Source organism: Nannospalax galili, unplaced genomic scaffold, assembly GCF_000622305.1.
Source record: "Nannospalax galili isolate Female #2095 unplaced genomic scaffold, S.galili_v1.0 scaffold312, whole genome shotgun sequence".
NCBI lineage: Eukaryota > Metazoa > Chordata > Mammalia > Rodentia > Spalacidae > Nannospalax > Nannospalax galili.
This window is the reverse complement of record NW_008335967.1, coordinates 2,410,238-2,430,870: the sequence shown is the minus strand read 5'-3', so window position 1 is coordinate 2,430,870 and position 20,633 is coordinate 2,410,238. Positions and strand designations below refer to the sequence as shown.

Below are 20,633 nucleotides of genomic sequence, written 5' to 3'. Positions count from 1 at the left end.
GAGAGAGAGAGAGAGAGAGAGAGAGAGAGAGAGAGAGAGAGAGATATCTTGCAGATGAAAAATACAAAGATTAAACCAGCACACTTGATTACACATAAGAAATCAGAGATTTTAAAGACAGAATACTTAAATATTAAAGGAGGGGAAAAACAAGAATGAAAAGGAATAAAGATAGCCAACAGGAACCAACACGGACATTAAGATTAGTATAATAGATTTTTTTTTTTTAAGAAGAAAAGAAGGGCCAAAAGCAGAAACAATGGAAATCTGAGGGAAAATAATAACATCCTAGTACAGAAAAAGAAAGAGGTCTCCAGTCAAACACAACCAAGGGGGAGTTCATAAAGACATATAACAAAGAACCTCAAATCAAAGACAAGAAGTTCAGAGAATAAGAAGAGACACACCACAGAGGAGAGTCAAGGCTGTCAGTGAAGTACTGCAGACTCAGGGCTAAGAGTCTGAGTTTAACTTTAAAGTTTAACTTAACTTTCTCAAAAGCACTGACATATTTCCCTCCTTTTTGATATCAGAACTAGATAGCTAACTCTCTTTTATCTTTAGCTTAAGAAGTTTCAAGTCAAATCTGAAACTTAACAAAGCTTTACGGTTTGAGAATTTGTGTATTTTGTAATTGTTCTTCAGTATATGTTCAGTAGAAACTGCAAATGATAGAAGGCTAGAAAGAAGGCAGACAAGGAAGGGTGAGAAAGAGGGGTGGAGGCAGGGAGGGAGAGCGGACCTAGTATGGGCAGGGAACTAGCCATGTCCAGACAGGCTGGCATACACTGAGACGCTGGCTGACATGCTACATAAACCAGGCTTGGTAAGAACCAGCTGCCCTGGGCCAGTCACCTGTCCTTTTGGAGCTCTGGGCCATAGAAGCTGTTTTTCTGACAAGACCAAATCTTCTACACTGGTCACTAGCAGGATTGTCAAGAGAACCCTGCAAGTAACAGTGAATCTGACAGTGTCACTAATAATCACCTGTAAGCACCAAACACAGATACTTTATTTCTGTTGCTTGTTTCAGGAAGTGAGAGAAAACAGCTTGAGCCCTTCCTGTTCTCTGATTCCAAGTGGGATTTGAAACACCAGTAAGGTAGGATTTTAAAAACCAAAAAAGGAAAAAAAAAAAAAAAAAAAAAAAAAATCACCACCTGAAGTGCTTTACAAAACAAAACAAAAGTAATTAAGGAGTTATAAAAAGCAGAAATTCCATGTCATTCTTAGAGATTTTTCTAAATATACATAGCAGGACTTCCAAGGTTACACTGTACAGCCAGAAGGAAGAGTTAATTAGTCAAGTATTAGATCCCTTAGAAAAAAATGCCTATTTCTAGTCATGGAAAGTCACATTTAAATGACTCATGGCTCCACAGCTGTCAGTTTTCAGGCAGCCTCTTAAGGCTAATCATGAAAGTACAAGACAACAAAGGCCCTGCTGCTCCTATATCCAAATCTACTGTCAGTGCTGACCCCTTCCAGGCCATCTGCCACAATGCCTGCCCATCCCTTCTTCTTGGTGAAGGGCCTGACAAGACAGCAAGACCACTGACTGTGTACCCTGAGCTCATAAACTCCCAGAGAAAGCCAGAGAGAGGAAACTTGATTCCATTTGAAGGACAGGATGCAGGTGGCTGTCTTCCCTGCACAGGACATAGGTCCACTTTTGAGAGAACAGATAAAATGTTGGATGCAGGCAGTCATCTCCCCTGCACAGGATATAGGACCATTTTTGAGAGAACAGATAAAATGTTGGAGGCCTGAAGGAAGTGAGGCTACCTAGAAGATTCTTCAAGGGTGCCTGGCTTATGACTTGGGGGAGCCATCAGGGTCTCAGAAGAGAAAGATGCAGGAGATTAATGGCTTGGAGTGAACAAGATCAGGGCAGCTCCTTTTGGGGAGTGCATTCTCTTTCATCACAGGCCAGGCAGGGAAAAAGGCTAGAGATTCTGGCAGAACTCTCTAAAATAAAGGTGCACATCCAGTGCACTGTCCTGGAGCCTGCTGGTGGTAGAGGCCAATGACATCAAGTCTTTCAGTATCAGGAATTTGCCACCAGTCTCTTGAATTTTCAGACATTTTCCTATATAATATACACAAACATTCAAAGTGATCCAGGACCAATTAGTGTAAAACCGAACAGGGGCTTTGGAGTGGGCATAGTGCTCACAGCACAGGCTATGGAGCTCTAAGTATCAACCTCTGCAGGTTGGTCATATCTACCTCATAAGTGCTTTGCATCGGGTAGGCATGGCAAGCAGGAGATGGTCAAATAATGGTTGTCAGAAGTACTAAAAATGATAAGCATCCAGCTCCCCCCACCCCCAAGTAGTAGCAGCAACACAAGCCAAATTGAGCCTGAAGCTGACCTGAATCTAGAATCTGCAATAGATAGATTAGCGGGCTGGTTTAAGGTGCAAGACCACACACAGAAGGACAGAACACCTTAGAGGATGGGGTTCTTAGGGTTAACAGTGCTAAAATAGATAGGCGGCCTTTTTTAAGTCCTAGAAAAATGTCAGGCACAGGGATCTGGAATTTCAAGCAATATTTTTTCTTTTGTACAATTAAGTTTTGAAGTTAGCCTAATTTAATTATGGCATTCTCAGAGATGCCATTATACTTTGCTCTTACCCATCCCCTTTCTCCACTATCCCCCAACTTTCTGTTCCCCTTACTTGTCCCTTCTTCTTCTCAAATAATCCCACTTTTTGCTATCATGTTACATTTATGCCATTCATACACAGACTCACAAAGTTAAATCTAGGTTCTGCATATGAGAGAAAACACATGACATTTGTCCTTCTGAGCCTAGCTTATTTTCTTAATATGATTCCCAGTTCCATCTATTTTCCTGTAAATGTCATGATTTCACTTTTTTTTGTAGCTGAAAAAAAAAAGATCACCATGTATATGTACCACATTTTCTTTATCCATTTCTTCACTGATGAACATCTATGCTGGTTCAGTTCCTCAGCTAGTGTGACTAGTGCAACTTAAATGTGAATGTGCATGGGTCACAGTGGTTTGCTGACTTAGAGTCCTTCAGGTATGTATGTAGGAATGGTTTAGCTGGGCTGTATAGTAGTTCTATTTTTAGGTTTTTGAGAAGCATCCACATTGACTTCTACAGTGATTACACCAGTGTACATTCAGCAGTGAATAAGGGTCCCTTTTCCCCTGCATCCTCGACTTTGTTGTCTTAATAATAGGTATAGGGTGACATGGAGTTTCAAAAAGTTTTAGTTTACATTTCATGGCCTGATGGCAGAGGGCACTTAATATCTTTTCAAATATTTATTGGCAATTTTCATTTCTTCTTTTGAGAGTAGTCTATTCAGCTCATTAACTCATTTATTGATGGGATCATTTTCTGGTTTTTAATTTTCATACTTCATATATTCCAGGTATCAAAGTGCTGCAAGATGGTATACCCATCTCCATTGCATTCAACGGAGATTAGGAAGGCTGGCTAACCTTGGATGGATGAGATATTCTAGAACCAGAGATGAAAAGGCTGGATGGTCTGCTAAGATTAGAGGGAGCCAAGCTTGTACTTCCCCATTGGAGCTGGAGAAGCCATTTTGAGTAAAATTATGGTTCCAGAGACAGAGTTCCAACAGGACAGTTCCATCAGCACAGTTCCAGGAGGCACAGGTCCAAGAGATGTCTGGGGAGGCAAGTGTCCTCCAAGTTCAGGTCCACTCTTAAAAACTGAATTTAAGAGTTAGGCTTTTATTTGTTCAAGTAATTATAATGCTGACATAGTAACATGGCACTGTGGGAGTTAATTCTCTTCCTTCCACCATGTGGGTCCCTGGTACTGAACTCAGGTTGTCAGGCTTGGGCAGCAAGTGCTTTTACCCACTGAGTTATCCTGCCAGCCCTTTTCCTCTACTTTTTAATTATCCTTTCACTCTGGTGATGTTTCCCTTGTTGTATAGAAACTTTTTAAGTTTCATGTTGTGCCATTTGTCAGTTTCCAGGACTTTTCTTTGTGCTACTAGAGTCCTTTTCAGAAAGTCTCTGCCTGTGCCTATATCTTGAGCATTTTCATTATGTCTGTCAGTAGTTTAAAAGTTTTCAGTCTCTTTTTAAAAAATGTTTTATTATTTTTATTTTATGTGTACAAGTGTATTGCCTGCATGTATGTGAGTACACCTGTGCCGTGCAATGCCACAGAGGTCAGAAGAGGGCTTCTGATTCCCCTGGAACTGGGGTTAAGGACGGTTCGTAGCCACCACGTGGGTGCTGCGAATTGAACCGGGTCCTCTGCAAGAGCAGTCAGTGCTCTTAACCGCTGAGCCATCTCTCCAGCCCCAAAAGTTTTCAATCTTACACTGAAGTCTTTTGATCCATTTTGAATTGATTCTTGTGTATGGTGAGAGTTAGGGATCCAGTTTCACTAGTCTAAAGGTGGAAATCCAGATTTCCTAGAACCATGTGTTGAAGATGCTGTCTTTTCTAATATGTTTTTGACACCCTGTCAAAGATTAAGTAGCTGTAGCAGTGTGGGTCTATTTCTGAGTCCTCTATTGGTCTATATGTCTGGGTTTTTTTGGTTGTTGTTGTTATTAGTGGTGGTTGTTTGGTTTACCAATCTTGTTTAAGGTTTCAAAGAACCAACTCTTTGATTGATTCTATATATTATTATCCTAGTCTCTATTTCATTAATTTCTGCTCTTGATTATTGCTGATCATTTACTGCTTTGGGGGTTGGCTTACTCTTGTTTTTCTAAGACTTTGAGGTATACTGTTAGGTTATTTATTTGAAATCTTTTCTGAGTTTTTAAAATGTAAATACTATAGCTATAAACTTTCTACTCAGATTGCTTTAGCTACATCCAAAAGGTTCAGATAAACTGTACTTTCATAAATTTCTTCCCTAATTTCTTCAATGACCTACTGATCATTTAGTAGTAGCGGGTATTGTGAGGGGGCTGGCAAGGGTGGCTCGGTGGGTAAGGGCACTTGTTGCCAAGCCTGATAACCTGAGTTCAATCCTTGGAACCCACACAGTGGAAGAAGGGAACCAACTCCAGCAAGTTGTATTCTGACCTCCATACACATAATATGGCATGCACATTCCCACAACCACAAATAAATAAATGTAATACATAAACACACACACACACACACACACATACACACACACACACACACACACACACACACACACATTTTAAAGACTGTATTGTGGGCTCGTGAGATGCTTCAATGAAAGGATAAAGGTGGTGCTGGCCATGAAAACCTGACAACCTGAATTCAATATTAGGAACCTATGTATAGGTGGAAGGAGAGAATGGGCTCCCCAAAGGTGTCCTCTGACCTCCACATGTATGTCATGGCACATGTACACACACACACTATTTTTTAAAAAAGACTGTATTGTTCAGCCTCTATATATTTATATAGTTTCTATAGTTACCCTTGCTACTGATTTCTAGTTGTATTACACTATGATCTGATAAGATTCAATAAATTGCTTTGATTCTTTCTGATTTGTTAAGATTATCTTTGCAGCCTATTTTAGGAAAAGTTCTATGTGTACAGAGCAGAATGTATCTTATGAATCCATTGGATGCAGTATTCTGTAACTACCTGTTAGTTCTATTTGATCTATGGGTATAGTTTAACTCTGAAATTTTGTTGTTGTTGTTGTTGCTGCTGGCTTTCAGTTTGGATGACCCATCTAAGATGAAGAGTCTTGAATCTATTCATTATTATTGTATCAGGATCTAGCTGACCTTTTTTGCTTATTTGTGTTTGTTTTATGTAATCGGGAGTATGCAGAGATCAGGCTATGCCCTACCCTAAGTCACTTTATAGTGTGTAAAACAGTGGCTTGCAGGGTGTGCTTTGTTCTGACAGATTCCATTCTACAAGTAGTTTTTTTACTCCATTTTGAAGATGGAGGAACATTATGTGCAGGGTGGATCCACAACACTACCATCTATTTCTCTGGCACCACCCATGTAGCAGAGACTAGTAAATGACTTATTCTTAGAAATAGAAAGGTACTAACCTATACATTTATGAGAGAGAATTGAGACAGGAGAAGAACATGGGCATAATCCTATCAGGGAAACCAGGCCCAAGAACTTATCAAACATACCAGACCAAGGAAAGGGTGTAACTCCTTCATGTGGATCCCATAAAGTGCTAGATACCTAGTGCTGCCATGACCCCACACCAATCTGTCATCTGATACCTGGAGTGTGCATTAAGGGAGATGCAACAGGCAGAGAGAACTTTCAACTATCTCTGGGGCTTCAGCTCAGCTGGGTCCTCTCCTGTTGATATGGCCTATACTGCCATCTGTCCATCTCCCTGCTCACCTGTCTAAATCTAGACCTGCTGCTCCTACTTTGGTCCTGGTTTTGTCCTTTCTTCTCTGCAGCTGGCTACCTATTCAGTCTCAATCCTGATTTCTATGGCCTGATCTGTGTAGCAACAGACTGTTTTGGGTTCATTATCTTGTCAATACAGAGCATTTCTATCAATCCATTTCTGAAATCTCTTGAACTCTATGGTACTTCTTTACCTTGTATTCCTTCTGTAAGTCATGCATACATATATCTATGTATTTACTGTTTCCAGTGTGGTGTATATATGAGAGTTAATATTAGTAATTAAGATTGGAATAAAAGAATCTGCACTCCCCTCAGCCAGATTACCAAAGTAGGTGGGATTATATGGCAAACGGCCGACACTGGAACTGCTGTGTGTAGTAAATTTATTGCTATTCAATAAATTTTGACAGTGTTGAAAGACACAGTGTTCCTCTATGTTATGGCACAGTGACTTCATAACAGAGTCCTACCATTTGGTGCACTGGTATGTACAATTGTCATACTTTCTTGATGAATAATTCCTTTTATTAACATGCATGCCCTTCTTTCTCTTCTGGCTAAGTTTGGTTTGAAGTCTACTGTCTCAGGTATTAGAACGGTTATAGCATCATGCAGCGTTTACATCATCATGGCCTTGGAAAATCCTCAGTATTCCTGCAATGAAAACTAATGGGCAGGAACATTCCATTCTAGCTACTAATGAGCTCTTTCTTCTTGAACCATCTCTCTTATGAAAAAATCCAGCATAACATAGCTCCATTCCCTGACTGCCTTCATTGCTCTTTCAGTAGACCTAGGTAATAATGAAGCTCCCATCAGAGCAGGCTGCGGACATCATCAGGAACAGAACCCCTTCAAGAGGAGAGGTGGAGGGGCCTGCTTAAAAGCAGGTTCTGGGTCTCTGAACCACATATCTCTGGTCCTTTTTTGTCTCTGCATGCAGATCCACACTGGCATCCACACTGACAATGTCAAGAATCAGAGTCTTCATGTGTGTGACCAAAGGGAATGAAGGTAACAACCTCACCACCATTGCTGGGGCCTAATGCCAGCTATAGAGGAACAGACTAGATGAGGCCTTGACAGCTCTGACACGTGTTCCTGAGTAGAAATACAAAGCCTCCAGGGGCAGATCAGGAATGTCAGCAGTTTTCAGAGGCTGCATTCCGTCCTGGGTATGAAAAGGCTCTTGTGGCCTGAGGAACTCTGAAGTAGACAGTGAAATGTAAAAATGTATGCAAGACTGCTTGGTGGCTTAATTAACTAGTCTACTGATATTACCATCAGAAAGAGAGTGCCCTGAGGCAGATGATAGCACTTGTGGGAAAGGAGAGCTTGCTATGGCTGGGAGGAGGGGAAGTGCTGTGGCTGGGATCCTAACTGGAGAGGGGGTCCTTGGGCTCAAATTGACCACCTCCCTTTCAAAGGGGCTCCTCCTGGAATCTGTTACCTTCCTTTGCATGGACTGCCTCTAATTCAAACAATCCAGACTGAGGCCTTCTGTGGATACCAGGGTAAACTGGCCTGTGGCTATTTGGCTTGCCCCACCCCTACCTTGTAGCATCATGTTTTCCTGGATTTTGTATTAGTCTTTAGATTGTTTGTTAATTCTAAATGGGGAAAACAATGTGAGGAGTTTAAAAATAAAATGTACTGGGTTTTTTTTTTAATTATAAAAATAAAACTGATGCTGGAAATTTGAAAAATACAGAAAAATTTAAAAGAAAGTCAGTGATGACAGGGTAAGACTTTGATGTTTGTCCTTTTTGGCTTTTCTCCATACAAACACACTATTATTTAAAATATAGTGGGGATCGCAGCATTTTTCCTCCTCAGTAGCCTGTGTTTTCATTAATGATGCATTAGGGAGTGTTTTTCTTATGTTTGCATATTAACTAGCAATGTAATTGTTAATGGCTGTGTATATGTGATCCTGTAAATGTTGCATATTTTATTTGGCCAGTCCCCTACTGTGGATTATTCAGCTGGTCTTGGTGTAATTCAGAACTTTAAAATAACCAGTGAATGATAAGGGTTAACACACACAGTTTCTGGATGATGCCTATCCCTTGTCACAGCAGAAACAGAAATAGAAGAGACCATGTGCTAATAATGAAAGGGTCCTTCTGCTGCAATGCTCTGGACTCATTCTGGAAGAGTTAGATATGTAATAAATTCTTGTGGGTAAGCAAATCAGAGGATCTATGATTAAGTAATAAAAATAGATCAGGCTCTAGGAAAGGGTCTGGCCACACCCTCCCTCTAGGAAGCTTTCCCAAGTCCATCCTCCCTTCTGACAACTCAGAGAAACTAGCAGAGCCACACTTCTCCAAGGGCAGTGCTGACAGAAGTGGAGCCATGTGTTCAGCTCCCCTCTCCTCAAGCCATGGGCCTAACCCACTCTTTATATACCAGGCCTGGGTTTGAACACCCTGACTATACTATGCTTTTACTTTATTTCTTGAGCCAGTTGATTAATATTACCGCCCCCCCGTCCCATCAAATAACTAAGTGCTAGAACTTTTGCAGTAGATTTCTGTTGAATCCTGCATCAGTAGGAACATTTTAGTATATATCAACTTCTGTTGGCATTTTTCATGTCATTCAAGTATGGAGGATGCTCATGGAGGCGGGATGTGATCATGCCTATGTGCTTGAGGCCTTAGGAGCCTGGGAGTTATCTGCAGCAGAAGCAGAGGTACACTAGACTCCCAGGAGGAAAGGGCATCATTTCCAGAGCTTGTAAAGAAAACTGTACTATAGTCTAAGCAACTATAGTTCAGGAGTCAGGGACCCTGTGAGGAAGCTGAAAAGCTATTAAATGCAAATATTGGTGGGTCATGAAACTAATCGGTTAAAATAACCAAGCAGAAATGTCAGAGAATATCATATGGAGCAAGGTAAGTACTATTTCATGAAACATACATGTCTGGGCATATGTAAAATGTTGGTTTAAGTAACTAAATGTAGGTTTGAGTTTGTAGGTGTGTATGCAAGTATATGATAGATTGAAGTGTTTCTTTTTCTTTTTGTGGCAGCACTGGGAATCAAACCCAGGGTGTTTTACATGTTGGCCAAGAGTTTTCTAATGAGCCATTCCCACAGTTCTTGTTTTCTGAGACAGGGTTTCTCTACATAGCACAGGCTGCCCCTGAATTGATGATCCTCCTCTCTCTACCTCCTGAGTGAGTACTGGGATTATAGGGATACAGCACCATGCCTGGCTCCAAACTGCAATTCAAAAAAATCTGAGGTTGGGACTGGAGGGATGGCTCAGTGGTTAAAAGCACATACTGCTCTTTCAGAGGACCCAGGTTTAGTTTCCAACACTCACATGGCAGCAAACACCTGTCCTTCACTCCAGTTCCAATGGATCTGACACCCTCTTCTGGAATCTGGGAGCACTACACACAGAGTACAGTTAATATGCAGGCAACACACACACACACACACACACACACACACGAATAAAAACAAGTAAATCTTAAAAAGAAAATCTGAGGCAAGCACTGTTTTGCATATCTGTAATCCCAGAACTTGGGAGGCTGAGGAGGATTTCAGGATCCTCAGGAGGATCTCAGGTTCAAGGCCAGCCTGGGCCATATAAGACTTTGTCTGGAAAAACAAACAAAACAGCCCTCCAAAATCTCTTACCATGAGTCATGGTCAAAAGTTTGAAACACTTCTAGATTGACTATTACCCTATAAAAGCTAGATATAAAAAAGTATGATTTTAAAATGAATACACTAATCAATATTAATTTTTGACTCTATAAATTAGAAGATGTAAGTTCCCTAAGCCTTAAATTGTTCCTTTAGTGTTCTTGTTCTTACATGAGAGAGTTGACAGGTTAATGTCTTATGTGATAATCTCATTCTCAGAATTTTTCTTTCTACACTGTGATACTAATTTAAAAGCACTCAGATAAAAGTTATCCTACCTCAGCAGATATGAGGACTAGCACTATTTTAATATGAACACATGAGATTTGGGATTCTAAAAAATAGCCTAGCCGGGCATGGTGGCTCACGCCTTTAATCCCAGCACTCAGGAGGCAGAGGCAGGCGGATCTCTGTGAGTTCAAGGCCAGCCTGATCTATATAGTGAGTTCCAGGACAGCTGGGGCTGCAGGGAGACCCTGTCTCAAAAAGACCAAAAAAAAAAAAAAAAAAATAGCCTAATCCTAATGTAGCAAATGAATGCCAATCCAACAGCTTTTCTCAGACTTTTACCAATAGCCACATCACTAATTTCCTCAGAATAGTTATTGACCCACCCAAGGCATCATTTTTATTATCCGGCTTAGACTACTATATTACCATCTTACTCAAAGTACATGACCATACAGGAATTTTATTGAGGTTAGTTTTATGGCACAAACAGACAACTGATAGAATGATAAGCTAAGGATCCTACAATCTTCCAACTTATCCCTATTTTTAGTGCAGAGCTGTATGGTTTCAGCATAATAAAGTTCTTGGTTTGTGTTTTCTTTGTTTTTAAAGACTTCTGCAAAGCAGATGGTATTTGAAAATACTTAGGATCTTGCTTTAAATTTTCCTGCAATCCATGCCTACATGGGCAGTGACTCTTCATTGTAAAAAGTAAACTTCAGGTTCTTTTGTTGGCATTGAAAAACAAGAAAGCAACTCTGCTTACTACAAACAGCAAGGTAAAGCATAGGGTCTTGGCCAGAGATTCTGGATCCCTCTACTACACTAAAAGTTGGATGACATAAGAGAGCAAAGCAGTGATCTGAAGGCTACAGTACCTATTGACTACTCTAGTTTCCAGCTGACTCAGTTCTCAGAAAGTTGCACACCTGGATTCTCCCTTTTACTTTTGTAGAAATATACCTAAAGATCCTGATGCTCTTGGATATTTGATTAATTTATATCAAAGTTTTCCATGTGAAATGTCATGCTCACAAAATTGTTATAAATGTTTATTGTGGTCCCAGTCTTCTGGGAACATTTTGGATGTAAATATTTTCTTTTTGTTGTTACATGAAAAACTGGGAAGCTCTAGTTTACAGAAGAAATAGCTATATCAACATTGCCCTATCTTCTAACATTTACTATTGAAGACTCTAGTCACTAAGTGACTCAATGTTTCAGAACAAAAAGTGTTCAGCACTGAAAAGGACAGGTTTCTTTCTTCATTAAATGGATATATTCTTATATCACTAATATGAACTAATTCATTGTTACTCTTTTTAAACTGGTTTCTAGAAAGCTCAATCCTAAATTTGCTCAACTGTATCAGTCCAAGTTATCTACTACATTGCTGAAGTTTATCACTGAGATCAGTTTCATTCAATAGTTTTGTTACATAATACAGCCTATAATACAGAAAGGTCATTATAATATAGTCCTGCTTTTCTAAAAAATTCATTTATTCATTTTATCATTCTTAATCCAGTTTATTTCTAAATGTCATAGGCTGTATTATTATTATTATTATTATTATTATTATTTTTGAGACAGGGTCTCCCTGTAGCCCCAGCTGGCCTGGAACTATGTAGACCAGGTTGGCCTTGAATTACAGACATCTGCCTGCCTCTGCCTCCCAAATGCTAGGACTAAAGGCTTGTGCCACCATGCCTGGCTGTTTTAATTTTTTAAAGTTAACAAATTTATGTAGTTTAATCTGATCAGAAGGAAAGGACTTATCTGCTGACAGGACAAGATGATTTATTATAGCAATGAATCAGGTCTTACCTGAATGACCTCAGCATTCGATAGGACTTTCCCAAATCCGATACTCGTCTGCAAAATGGACCCACAGCCAATTCCATCTGAAATATGCAAAGGTAGTCCATAGCTTTTTATGTCAGAATCTTACAGTTAAATGTGGGACATACCCTCTATTTGTTAGTTCTTCTTTGTTGTGACAAAATATGTTGTTCATATCTAATATGAACAACTTAAGAGAATAAAGACTTATTTTGGCTCACAGTTTCTGAGGTTCCAGGCCACCATGATGGGGAAGGCATGGTGGGGCAAAACAGCTCACCTATGGTGCCCAGGAAGCTGGGAAAGAATGCCTATGCTAATGGGTTTTCTCTTTCCCTTGTCATCTAGGGCTTAGCTATGGATGATGAAACCCACATTCAGGGCAGGTCTTCCTCCCTAACTATCTCTGCAAATGGCTCATAGGCATACCTAGAGGTGTGCTTTATTAATTTCTAAACCATTCTCAATCCAATCAAATTAAGTCAAGATTAACCATTCTAATACCTGAGTCACAAAAAGTTGTAGCTTTTTAAAACTTAATGTTAACTGGACTATGAAACAAGTTTAGAAAGCTACTTAGATTTATTAAAAAGGAAAGACTTAAATAATATTTACATTTAATTACTAAAGAGGCCCAAGAGAAGATATTTTGCTGTTGTTAAATAAGAAGAGTTTAAATTATTTCTCAACTGACATAAGGAAAAAGGTTTTCCAGACTGTGTACCTATATTCTAAGCAGGTATGATAAGTCTTTTTATAGTCAATATAATTAATGAGACTTTTTATCAGTCATTATGGCCCAAGTGATTACAAGCTTTCCCTCTGGAAATTTCTGACCATATATGTGGCATAATTACAGAACCATAGTTACTACTAACAGGGCCTTGAATAAGTTACTTAACATCTCTCAGTCTTAGGTTTCTTATCTGTAAAATGGAGATGATAATATCTACTTAACATAATTACATAAATTGAATAGATAAACCCTAACTGCATGGCATATAAGGGCTCACTAAAGTCTGAAACTGGATCTGGAGAGATGGCTCAGTGGTTAAGAGCACTTGCTGTCCTTACAGAGGACCCAAGTTTGGTTCCCAGCACCCACATCATGGCTCACAATCATTTGCAACTCAAGTTCCAGGGATCTGACACCCTCTTCTGGCCTCCACAAGCACTACATGCACATGTTGCACTTACACACATGCAGGCAAATCATTCATACACATAAAATTATTTTTTTAAAGGCTGAAATTATCAGTATTTAATTTTTTTCTCATTTAAACTATTAATCTGCCCTGATGCAAGAAATTAGTAAATGTTAGTTTTACTCCTCTTTATTTTCCTCCTGATACTGGAAATTCTACTTGTCATTAATTGGCTACTGGTTATTTATCTACCAGGTGCACATGCAAATTATTTGCTGGTACTCAAGATGATAAACTTGTCCTCCATGTTGGCTAAAAATGTGCATGCTGGTAAAAAAGAGTTTAGAAAATGGCTAAGAACAAGCTGTTCCCTGATAGTACAGTATCTTTATTCAAACACTTAAAAAGGTGCCTTCACAAAGTTTGCTAGCCATATGAAACTGCTCAAATATCCTTGCACACTCATCTACGAAGTACCTTCTACTCCCTACTCATTTCCAGGTACTGAAGCACACATGGGGATATGGTGATGAAGTAGAAGTAAATTTGTCTTGCCTCTAAGGAACCTCTCAAATTTATTGAAGAAAAGGATTTATTCAAATAATGTAACTATTCAATAAGATCATGACAACAAGGAAATAGTGCTTTCTAGACAGCCAGTCACTTACTCATATGAATTCACAGCAATAGTAATAGTATGTACAAGACCTATGTAAGCTTAAGCCAGACAAATTCTCAGCATAGAGGAGGGAGGTGGGTAAGAAGCCCCAGCCCTAGCTGAGGAATTATAGACAAATGATAGCTTCTGGGAGAGGGAGAGTCCATTTTCTTTAAGGGTGTGACACTGAGTAGGTTGATCATGCTTTAGTGGATGGACCCATATTGAGGGATATTTGGAGAAACAAATTAGGCCTTTAAAAAAAATAGAGAACGTGAAACAGAAATCAGGTAGGGGTGAGTAGGAAGGTGGGGTATAGATGGGGGAGGGGGTATAAATATGATCAAATTACACTGTATGAATTTCTCAAATTTTTGATAAAAATATTTAAAAATAATAAATTTTTGAAAAGCCTAAAAAATTATTCCAATAATGTAACTATTCAGTAAGACCATAAAGCACCTATAAATATGTGTGTACATATACAAATATATATGCACAAATATCCTTCTTATGATCCTGTTGGATAACTGTATTATTTAAATAAAGGCACATATGCATATAAATACAGACAGAGTTATCATTAAACAAAATGGTGAGTGCTAGTTCAGAATGTATGCCCTGAGTGTTGAGAACTGAGGGCAGCTTCCTTGAGAAGCTTTAAAATTAGTAGCCAGGTTAATGTCTCTCTTCCAGTATAGAGGATATAGGATAAACACTGTATATCTTTTGTTGTTGTTGTTGTTCTTTTTGAGACAGGGTCTCCCTGTAGCTCCAGCTGGCAACACCACACCAGGCTTTAAGCACTGTTTATCTTAAGGGGAAAATCTCACTTGGTTAAAAAACTCTAAAATACAGAAGACTGAGTAAATACAAAGAAAAATTGAAGAAAAAGCCAGGATTCTGCCGACAATTCAAAACAGAACAGCTGGGAGCCAGTGTTCTCAAACCCTGTAGACAGGAGTGCTGCGCTGTTCTTTGAGCCCTAGGTAGTTTATTCACTAGGCAGAGTCTTCTGGTTTCCTTCAGAATGCAACATTTATTTCACACTGAGCACAAAGAAAATATGTGATTAGCATGTATCTTTGATTTGCTAATTCTATTTATATAACTAACTCTGGTATGTATATAAAGGTTTCCAAGCAGATTATACAATATACCTGTCATGAAATATTTTGGTTGCTTTTATCCTCAGTCACTATAGTGCGTCCACTGTCTTCAAAGATCAAACCAAGCAATCTTTGGTCTAGCTCTTGCAGAGGACTAAATGTTAAAATAATTAAGTCGCTAGAGAAAAATTACTATATGAGCAATTCTGACTTCAAATGTCTATGAAATCTATGAAGCAGAAGATTGCTATGCCACAGGACAATTTCAAAAGGTTAAATGTTTAAGATGAATTTTTCATCTATAAAGAACCCCTAGGGCATTAAAAATCATTTCTTTTAAACAATGAAGTTCATGTTTTAAAGAAAGGAATATTCTTTGAGAGGAGGTGAGTCTGCAGTGAGCTATGGATACTAAATGATATGTACCTAGCTTCTCCCCAGCCCTACTGAAGAAATACACCCCGCTACAGGCTGGTGCACTAATTACTAGCAGCTCCTCAACCATTAGACATTTGGTTAACCACAGAGCCTCTCTGAATATTCCTGGGGCATTCCTGCCTTGACATTGTTCAGGAGAAGACAAGGCAATAGGAATCAGAACTGAAATGAGAATTTTGCTTTCTTTTCTAAATTTACATTTTTTAGACAACATGGGAAAGATAAAAAAGTATACTTAAAGAGCACCAGAAAACATAAATAGAAACTGCTGGGAGTATCACTAAATAATTTAATGCCAACTTCAATTGTTGTCCTTTCCCTCAGGAAGAAAAGAGACAGGCAGGGTGGAGAGGGAGTCCATGCTACAGAGGGCACTGTGGGCAGGTCTGTCAAGAGTGGGAATTGGCAGAACCCCAGGGGCCTTGGACAAGCTCAGGGCTTTCAGAACTGCTGTGTGATTAGTGTAGACACTGAGGCCATGTGGTCACAGCAGGGAATTAATTACCTGTAGGAAGCCACCTCGTGTCCATGACCTAATTCTTAAGGGGGCTGGTATGTGGGCACTTCCCTTACTGTGAGCCCTCCAGATGGCAGCCTGCAACTACTTTCTCTCTGCACAGGTACCCATGAGGAGGTTAGGATTGTTTTAAAAAATTCTTAAAACATTCTATTTGTCTCTTCATCTAGACTTTAGTCAAATAATCTATCTTCCAAAACTCTACTGGCCCTTTTTTGAGCTCTAACGCCAGAACTGCAGGCACTTTATGACAAGAGCCCTCTTCAAACCCATAAAGGATCTGTGTGTTCTTGAGTCCAGTGACCTTGGTGGCTTTGTTTAATAGTGAATACAAACTGATAGACCTTTCAATAATGAGCCAGTTCAAAGGTTCTAAGTCCCCAGTTGATGCTTGTCAGGAGTATAAATGTCACAGAAATGTTATTTCAGTGCTTTGACTAACCCAGGAAAAACACTTCCAACCAAGCAGGATTCTGAAAGCTGAGGTTCAACATATAATTGCAGGTGTGGCAAGAAACCAAACCCAATGAAATCAAAACTTTTGTTCAAATTTTAGTTTAAAAAACCAGGGCAGGGATCATGATGTAATAATACCTGAGAAATATGTGCTGAAGCTACTGGTCACAAATATGATTAAATACACTACTTTGATGTGTCTTTCCTGTACTGATGGCTCAGGACTTGAGCCAGGGTAAGCTGAGTGGTGGGATGTTCTGAACCTGGGACATCCTGTACAGTAGCTAACCAAGGCATCTGCTTGTCACCGCTAACACAGCATGCAGAAACCAAACCATGCTGCAGGCCCAGAGAGTATACTCGGCAGAGAAGATGCTGTTCAAATGCCTTTTCTAAATTGAAGAAAACATCAAGCATAAGTTAGTAATAGAGACTGATGAGTTTCATTTCCTAAGGGGAAAAGTGGTTTCACAGAGTAACAGGTCTTAAGAAAATGGGAATGCAAATAAAGTTCTGAATACCACAGCTTTGGGAAGGTGGGAGCTAACCCACAACTGGAGGTTAAGCACTTTGAGCAGATGCTAGCTGTAGTGGAGATTGCTAAGGACAATACTTCGCATCTTTCAAGAGAACACATCATTAAAATGAAACCCCAAAACAGCAAGCCTCTCTCCTCTAGCACTCACATTCTGGCCATCTCTAGCTCGGCTGCCAATCTAATTGGACTTGAAGTGCTGCCTCCAGGAAAGTGACTCAAGAACCAGCTGGAGCAGAATGCTAATAAGCTGGTGGGGGAGGGAGCCAGGGAAGGAAGAGGACAGAATAAAACAAAACCGAAGACAGGAGAATAGACCTATAGATAACAGCTTATGATGATTTTAAGAAATAAGAGCAGTTCCTTGGACAGGCAACCATGACTGTTTCCATTGCTGGAAGCAGCCTGTAGCCAAGAAAGATTTGAAAAATAAGACATTATTCACACATAGTTCTCTTTAAACTGAACATACTTGCAAAATAAAGTAAAATGCACAGATGTGTAAGAATGAAAATGGGCATGGCATGGTAAAGAGCCATTTTAATAGGAGTGCTTACTTAATTTCCATTCTCATGAGTGGCTACTGAAGGCACCTTTCCCAAAGGAAGACTCTTTGTTTGGGGTCTAGTAGGCTCACAGATACCATTTGGGGATGAAAATAACTAACTGCTGGATCAATCAAGCAAAGAGGTTGGCTTTTGAAATCTAGGTTTGGGATACTTGTTTTTAAGCGTGCTGGCCTGAGGGAGCACCTGACAGTCATCACCAGGCATCAACAGACAACCCAGGTCCTTTTCCAGACAGAGACACACTCCCGGATACAAAAAAAAAAAAAAAAAAAAAAAATTGATGTTAACATTTATCTTTATAAGCAAGGAGGATCTGGCAAACGGCTATGAAGACTCCATCTGAATAACTATTTAGATTAGTAAAGCTAACAACTTTGAAAGGTTTAAAAAATGATTTCACCCTTGACACACTGTATAAATACAAAACAGCTCTGTTTCTGAATCTTTTAAGGGAGGTGTATGCCTATGGTGTTTTTTTCTTTGCCTTCGATTATTAGAAGGTAAAGGAGGAAAAAGCCTTTCTGCCAGAGCTGATTATAGCTTTATTACTTAATTTTATTCTATCTCAAAAACATCAGATAGCTTGGAATAATTTTAAGGCCAATCACAGGGAAGAAATGCACTCTACTTAACAGGGAGTGACCAAATAATTTGACTCCATCTACCAGGCTCACCATACATCTCAAAGAACTCCAATACAATGCTGGGCAGTGTTGGTTACTAGAAGACTGCAGATGTGATGGAATTCTTTCTCTTCCAATAACAACAGCTGCCCCTTCCACTGTTTAAAAGGTTATCTCAGTCCCTTCATCATTTTCCAGCAAAGTCAATCAATTATTCTTATTGGCTTATTGGGATGATAAAATAGCAGGAATGGGAACTATTTCTTTATTACGGAATGAGATATTTTACCTTATCCTTGAAAGATCAAAGATGAGGGATGATTACTTTGTTAAAAAGAAAGAAAATATGATATCTGATAAAAAACATTTCTAAATTCTTCTAGGTAGTCAATTAGTGTTAAGTGAGTTTTCTTTTCTCTTATAACTCTTTCAAGACACCAGTGAATAGGTCATCTTTACTTAACAGATAACAGTGAGGCTGAAACACTTGCATTCTTTGGAGATATGCATCAATTTACCTGTGCAAAATCAGCAGCAAGTCGCATTTTCCCACCTTCACCAAGAGGTCTTATGAGACTGGCATTGCGGATAAAAAGTTCAATGGCTCTTTGGGCAATAGCTTCAGTGTTGTCAAAGACAAAATCCAAGCATTCGAAGTGCTTAAAGTAGTCATTCATAACTCTGGCAATGAAACCTTGTAGCTCCTTCATGTACAGAGAACAAGGAACATCAGGCTTTCCTGAGCTGGATAATGACCTGTAAAAGAATAAAAAATTCAGCACTAATGCTTTTGTTTTTTTCACCCCCAGCTATTTCAATCCTGCACAATTTTTCCCCTCGATGGTACAAAGGTACCATTTTTGTTGTTGTTTTGCTAAGTGTTAAAGAACATAAAAAAATGTTTAAATTATACTCTTAAGTCTGTGCTTAAACACTATGTGGATTACTGAAGGAATTTCAGCATGCATTTGCCTAAAAGATTAAGAATAAAAGACAGCCATCTGTCTTAGATGAATCAGACTGTGGCTCTTAAAGTTTCTCCCAGCTCCCAGCTCTCCATCTACTCCCATGTTTTGCCTGGAAAGTGAATGCATCAGTAATAGATTCTGAAATGGCATTTTACACTTCGTAATGGCAGAAAATGCTGCCCTCTCCCAACAAATTCTTGGGGGCAACCTCTCTACACTTGTAGTTTAATCAAATCAGTCCAATAGCAGCACTCTGACTGAGGAACTGGTTATGTAACAATATACGAAGTATGCAATTTTTTCCTCCAGATGATGTTTGGAAAGCCTTTAATTTGGAGCAGCAGATGATGCCAGCTGATGCTCCAAGATATACTATTTATAACTTATAAATGTTTACAATTGCCCTTTAAAGACTATATTAAAAGAATATGAAATATTTATAGGGAGGAAGAATTAGACCAAAATTAGAAATCACCTGATCCTGGCTAATAGATGAGATCACTGACTATACAATATCGAATCTTTTCTAAAAGGCAAGGGAAGTATTTCCAAATTCTGAGAATGATGTGGAGAAACTGTTGATGGTTTAGAGATGAACAACAGATATGACTGAAATTCCTAGTGCAAGAGAGTAAGGTGAACTTGATGATCTTCTGATATAACAATGGGTATTAGGAGTAGGGCACTGACCAGAGTCCTCCACTTCCAGAAGCAGACAGAAATAGAGAAACTAGGCTTTTGGCCTAGCAGGGAGGATTTTATCCAGATATAAGAGAGACTGTCCGGGGGCTGGAGAGATGGCTCAGTGGTTAAGAGCACTTGCAAAGGACTCAGGTTCGATTCCCAGCACCCACATGGCAGCTACAAACCGTCCTTAACTCCAGTTCCAGGGGAATCCAAAGCCCTCTTCTGACCTCTGTGGCATTGCACGACATGGGTGCAGTCATGTACATGCAGGCAATACACTCATACACATAAAATAAAAATAATAAATAAAATATTAAAAAAAACAAGAAAGACTGTCCTAACAACAGCAAGGCCATTGCAAGGTGTATGGTGCAGCATTTCCCTGTTCAGGCATTACTGCAGGCTGGAGTGTTGTCTGAGCAGAAGGCACACTGGATAAATGATGGTGGTCTCCACACTGGGTTTGATTCTGCCAGATTTAGATTGCTGCATGGCCCATTTTTATTCAGGTATCAATACAAAGAGCTAAACTGAAAATAATAAAATATGGTACCAATATTTTTCAAATGTATTTATCTATCTGTTGGACAAACTGCAATAGCATATAATCATGTCATATAGCAATACAAAGAGTGATATTATATGTATATAATGTGGAACAATTTAAACAAATCAAATGAATACATGTTTCACTGTACATTCTTATTATTCCTCTTGTCTAGCTGCAACTGTATACCATTTTACCAACATCAACACATTACCCCAATTCTACTGTCTGCTTCTATGAGTACTGTTATTTTAGATTCTGCACCAAATTGAGAACATGAGGTATC

At 39.2% G+C, this 20,633-nt stretch overlaps 1 protein-coding gene across 1 annotated transcript in view; it reads right to left on the bottom strand.

Moving 5' to 3' along the window:
• Cog5 (component of oligomeric golgi complex 5) overlaps positions 1 to 20,633 on the bottom strand; it is a gene marked incomplete in the record, with an annotated part of 398,569 nt that overhangs the window by 13,249 nt on the left and 364,687 nt on the right. Inside the window, 2 exon segments of the mRNA XM_017797544.2 lie at positions 12,081 to 12,157; positions 18,664 to 18,901. Of these exon segments, the coding sequence (XP_017653033.1) occupies positions 12,081 to 12,157; positions 18,664 to 18,901 (315 nt within the window).